The sequence below is a fragment of the Nicotiana sylvestris genome, chromosome 2 (genome assembly GCF_000393655.2).
Source record: "Nicotiana sylvestris chromosome 2, ASM39365v2, whole genome shotgun sequence".
NCBI lineage: Eukaryota > Viridiplantae > Streptophyta > Magnoliopsida > Solanales > Solanaceae > Nicotiana > Nicotiana sylvestris.
The window spans coordinates 66901808-66907485 of record NC_091058.1 but is presented as its reverse complement, the minus strand read 5'-3'; the positions used below and the strand labels follow the sequence as shown (position 1 = coordinate 66907485).

Genomic DNA, 5678 nt, shown 5'->3' with positions numbered 1-5678 from the left:
GCAAAGCAACAAAAACAATAAGATATATTGAAACCTAAGAGGAATTCACAAGGGAGTATTGATGACTTACCTGATTTAGCGCCTGATGTGCCTCATTGAAGAGACTCAGTATGCCCACCTCGTTCATCTTCGTCTGGTCCTCTTCGATCACCAGACATCAGAGGTAGTTGGTAATGCCCACTAGAGTAGATAAAACCCGAGCATCCTCCGGGACCATAAGAACGACTATTCTGGGCTTGAACTCGGCCCGCCAGCTTCCGAAGGCACGTCCTTCTTCAGGATCTCCAGGTTGCCCAGCTCGGAAAAATCTTCCAAAGTGGACATGTTCAATCAAAGAAGGAGTGTAAAGGGTCGTCCGCGATGTGAACTCCTTCACTTGACTTCTCCTTTCCTGCTTAGGCCTCTTCAAGCATGGACTCAGTATAGGAGGGCGTATCCATGATATCTATCAAACCGGTTGCTTCCTTAGGAACAGAAGCGGCTTCTCTGGAAGTCTCAGCCCCCATCTCTATTTCGGCCCCTCGAGTCGGAGGAGATCGGCCTCATGGCTATCTCCCTCGACTGTCGCCTGCTCCCCGGCAAGGATTGATCCGTGAGCAGCAAAAATGTCTTCTTCATATTCATCCATGAGCCGACGAAGTGAGTCAGAATCCGATAACCAGGAGTTGGTGCTCTTCTTGGGCTTACGAGCCCGAGAAGCCGCCCTCTTTTTTGGTTTTACCTTGGGACCTAGGAGCCCAAAGACTTTCTTTTCCTCTTCTTCTTCTCCCCCGCGGCAACCCCGAGCTGTCCTGTAGCGGAGGGATAAACTGGCAAGGGTACACTCTCCTCCCCTTCCAGCGGCCTAAGTGATAACTAGGCATTTTGATGCATTTTATGCTCCTTCTTGCTTGCGCTTTGATTATAAATTCATACAAAATAGTCCCAAAAGGCTCATAAGTTGTGCTTGATTGCAGGTTTGATCAACAAAGTGACAAGATGTCAAAGATCACCTCAAAAGGAGTGAAACTTGCACAAGTACCAAAGACTAGACAAACTCAGGAAAAACAGGCCTAGTACGGCCGCACTACACTTTGTGCGTTCCGTACTAGAGAGGTTCAGAGACTCAGCATTTCAGGCTTCGAAGTAATGCAGCCGCACTACACTTTGTGCGGTCCGTGGTGGACTTCTGCGGCCGCACTCCCATTCTATGCGGTTCGCAGAGACAAAGTTCAGAGGGATGCCAAGTTCAGAGGTTCAAGCCTGTGCGGTCCGCGGTCGAGTTTGTGCGGACCGTGCTAGAAGCCTCCGCTGCCGCAGTTCATTTTGTGCGGTCCGCGGAGCCTGGGTTCAGAGAGTCAAGATTGCAAGTTCAAGAGCCTAGTGCGGCCGCACACCATTTTGTGCGGTCCGCACTAACCCCGCAGGGGCAATTTTGTCCAATTTTTCCAGCTTAGTATACATAGAACTTTTTTCCATTTTTAGGGCATCAGATATTATCAGACGTTAGTTGCGCTCGCGAGAAGACTTTTCTTAGCCATTTTGGGCATTTTTACTTAGTTTTTATCATTGAATATTTGTATTTAGCTTAGCAATTAATTAATATGTCTTTATCTTCATCTATTTCTCTGTTTTTCTCTTCAAGCATGAGTAGCTAGACCCATTAGCTAGGGTTGTGGCTCAACCCTAGTGTGAGTAATTGATGGGTGTTGTGATTTAAGGTTAGATTGACTAGGGGTGATTGTTATTTGGGTCAATTTCATGGTTTAATCTATGAATTAGTGGTTGCAAACACTAGTTTGTGCTAAGTTGACTTGAGTTCTTCTTGAGAAAGAGAGCATAAGTCTCCAAAATTGACCCAACAAGGAATTGGGATGGACTCAAGAGAATTGATAGTCCCAATTAAAGGGTTAAACCTCGAGAGACTAATACCCGACTTGAACCCCAGTTTATTGAGCAAATTTGCCTACCCTATTGGTCTTGAGAAAGTCAATTGGGCAAATCACTCTCTCTACCGAGAGGTGTGAGAGTGGGTAAAATTGTACAACGGTTATAGCATATTCCCTAATCATGTCAATCGTGCCTTAGGTTCAATTACCTGTTAATTGGCCACCTAGGAGGATGTCACTACCCTAGTGCCTTTTAAACTATTAGATACAACTTGTAGCAATTTACTCGTAGTTAATCTAGTAGCAATTATAATTTGTAGTTTGATAATAGCAGAATATAAAGAAAACCCAAAAATGATTAGAAGTGATATTTGGAACAAATACGCAATTCCAACCTAAATAGATACTCGACTCCATTCCTAGCTCTCCATGGAAATCACTCCTGACCCACAAATCGGGTAAAAGCTATTGCGACCCTCTCTTCCTACTTTTTAGTAGTGTAGAGTAGGTTGCGATCACTTTTTGGCGCCATTGCCGGGGAAGCTAACAGTTTTGGCTATCTATTTAGTTAGTTTTATGTATTGTTCTTCTTTCCTTCTTTGTTACTTACTTGTTTGTGTCACTACTCAGGTACCAATATGGATTTGAACAATGCTAATGACCCTCTTGGAAACGTGATTGCGGGGGAGGAGGTAGATGATATTGAGCAAGATGAGGTGCCTCTTGTACCTCAAGGACAACGTAGAGGCCGCAATGCCAATATTAATCCAAATGACAATATTCCAGACCCTCATCCTCCACCTTCAAGAGTGGCTCCCAGAGTACTTCCGAACCAGGGTTATGCAAGTGCTATTTTCCCACCCAGAATCCAGGCGGGCAACTATCAGATAACCAATGTGATGTTGACCTTACTTGAGCAGCGTGTGTACTTCACGGGTGTTGCAGATCAAAATGCCTATAAACATCTCAAGGGGTTCGTGGATACATGTTGGGGGAGCAAATAGACGAATGTGTCTGAAGATGCTCTTAGGTTGAGACTTTTCCTATTCTCACTTCGGGGGAAGGCATTAGATTGGCTCGAGAGACTCCCCAACCATTCCATCACAACTTGGGATGAGTTGGCGGATAAATTCATTTCTAAATTCTTTTCACCCGGGCATATGGCGGCACTTCGATATGAGATATTGGCTTTCAAGCAAGAGCCCACGGAACCTTTGCATGAGATTTGGGAGCGGTATAGAACAATGGTGAAGAAATGCCCCAATAATGATATGACTGACGCTATGATCAACAAATCAATGCATAGTGAACTAACTTGTCGGGGGCAACTTTATGAAGCTGTTATATGATGAGGCATGTAATGTACTTGATGAGATGGCCGACATTTCTTCTGTATGGCAAAGTAGAGCCAATGTACCTCAAGGCGATCCTACGGTTATTCATTTGCACAAGGAATTACATGACCATGGGCAAGCTATAGCGGAGTTGACAACTACTATGAATCAATTGGCTAATGCACAGTTACAACAAGTCCAAAATACTCGCCAAGTGAATGCCATGGAGGGTGTTAATATGCTTGTCAGCAAGAGAAGGCAAAGAAGGCAACAAAACCAAGGGAATTCTGAGCAATTTGATGATGCATGTGATGGTTTTCAAAATAATGGTTATGATGACCAAAGTGAAGAGGTTCAATATGTAAACAACTATCAAGGCCAATGGGGCAACTCTTCCAACCAACAACAGTGGAGACCTCAAGGCAATTGGAGCAATCAACAACAAAACAGTGGCAATTGGGGGAACAACAACCAAAATAAAAACTGGGGCAATCAGAACAACAATCAAGGCAACCATGGGAATTGGAATGGTAATAACAATAATTGGGGTGGCAATAATAATCAAGGAGGATGGAACAGGAAACCAAGGAAACCGGGGGCAAGGCTTTCAAAGGCTCCCAATGTACCAACAACCGAACAATCCGCCACCATTTTCATCTCAAGGTCCTAGTTCTTTGGGTAATGATATGGGTAAAATTGAAATGATGTTCGAGCAGATGATGAAGAGGAATGCGGATTCTGATGCACAATTAGCTTCTCACAACACCTCTATCCGAAACTTGGAGGTGTAATTAGGCCAAATCTCTTAGTCATTGAATACTCGCCGAAGGGTGCTCTACCAAGTGATACGGTAGTGCACCCAAAGGGTGGGAACAATCATGTTATGGCGGTCACAACAAGAAGTGGGAGAGTTAGTGATGTGAATGCCTCTAAGCAAAATCAAGTCGTGGATGATGATGTTGAGTTGCAAGATGACGAAGTCCCTTTGGTAGTTGAAGATGTGGTTGATGAAAATGTGAACAATGAAGTGAGGATTGATATTCAAGAAGTCGAGGTGGAAACTCAAAATGATGTGAACCCGTCTAGGGAACATATAATTGACATGCCGGAGCCGGTTGTGCCAAAAGCCAAGACTCATTTGCCAAGGCCACCTCCACCTTACCCTCAAAGGCTCGCGAAGCAGAAGAATGATAATCAGTTTAAAAAGTTCATTGACATGATGAAGAGCTTATCTATTAATGTGCCTTTGGTGGAGGCACTTGAACAAATACCGGGTTATGCAAAATTCATGAAAGACTTGGTTACAAAGAAGCTTTCTATGGATTATGAAACTATAAAGATGACTCACCAAGTTAGTGCTATGTGCATTCAATGACCCCAAAGCTTGAAGATCCCGGTGCTTTCACCATTCCTTGCACCATTGGGAGTGCGAATTTTGCCAAGGCTCTATGTGACTTGGGAGCTAGTATCAATTTGATGCCCTACTCGGTTTTTAAAACTTTGGGTATCGGGCAACCTAGGCCAACCTCAATGAGACTTCAAATGGCGGATCGATCGAAGAAGCGACCTTTGGGAATTATTGTTAACGTGCTTGTCCGAGTGGACAAATTTATATTGTCGACCGACTTTGTGATTCTGGATTGTGAGGTGGACTATGAGGTTCATGTTATCTTGGGAAGGCCTTTCCTTGCAACGGGGAAGGCATTGGTTGATGTTGAAACGGGTGAGCTCACTTTCCGAGTGGGAAATGAAAAGGTTGTGGTCCATGTTTGCAAGTCTATGAAGCAACCCAATAGCACTGAGGTGTGCTCATTTGTAGACCTTGTCACAGCTGTGATTGTGGATGATACCAGTGCTATGATCAACATGGAGGATCCTCTTGAGGCCGTGCTATAAATCTTAATGTCAATGAGGATGCAAGTAGAGTGGAGTGCGTGAATGCCTTACATGGGATGGGCTCTTATTCTTATGAGCCTAGAAAATTGTCTTTGGATCTTGAAAACCGAAAAACTCCACCAACAAAACCATCAATTGAGGAGCCACCGGTGTTGGAGTTGAAACCACTTCCTCCACACCTCAGGTATGAATTCTTGGGCTCAAACTCTACTTTACCAGTTATTCTTTCTTCTTGCCTTACTAACATGCAGGTTGAGGCCACTTTGGCGGTGCTTCAAAAGTGGAAAAAGGGCAATTGGATGGACTCTAACTGACATTCGAGGAATAATCCCCGCATTTTGTATGCACAAAATTATCTTGGAGGATGATGCAAATCCTTCCTTGGAGCATCAAAGAATATTGAACGAGGCTATGCAAGAAGTGGTGAAGAAAGAAGTGATCAAATGGTTGGATGTCGGGGTTGTGTACCCCATTTCTGACAGCTCATGGACTTATCTGGTGCAATGTGTACCGAAGAAGGGTGGTATGACTGTGGTGACCAATGACAACAATGAACTTATTCCTACTCGGACAGTCACAG

The 5678-nt window shown here is 44.2% G+C and overlaps 1 protein-coding gene across 1 annotated transcript; it reads left to right on the top strand.

The window, feature by feature from the left end:
• Positions 1 to 4744: 4744 nt before the first annotated feature.
• Positions 4745 to 5098, top strand: LOC138885022 (uncharacterized). The gene has a single exon (XM_070165906.1). The coding sequence runs from the start codon at positions 4745 to 4747 to the stop codon at positions 5096 to 5098; it is 354 nt and encodes a 117-aa protein (XP_070022007.1).
• Positions 5099 to 5678: the final 580 nt, after the last annotated feature.

Bases quoted from the DNA above. Each gene is read 5' to 3' on its own strand.
- LOC138885022 (XM_070165906.1), top strand. From the start codon at position 4,745: ATGGCGGATCGATCGAAGAAGCGACCTTTGGGAATTATTGTTAACGTG.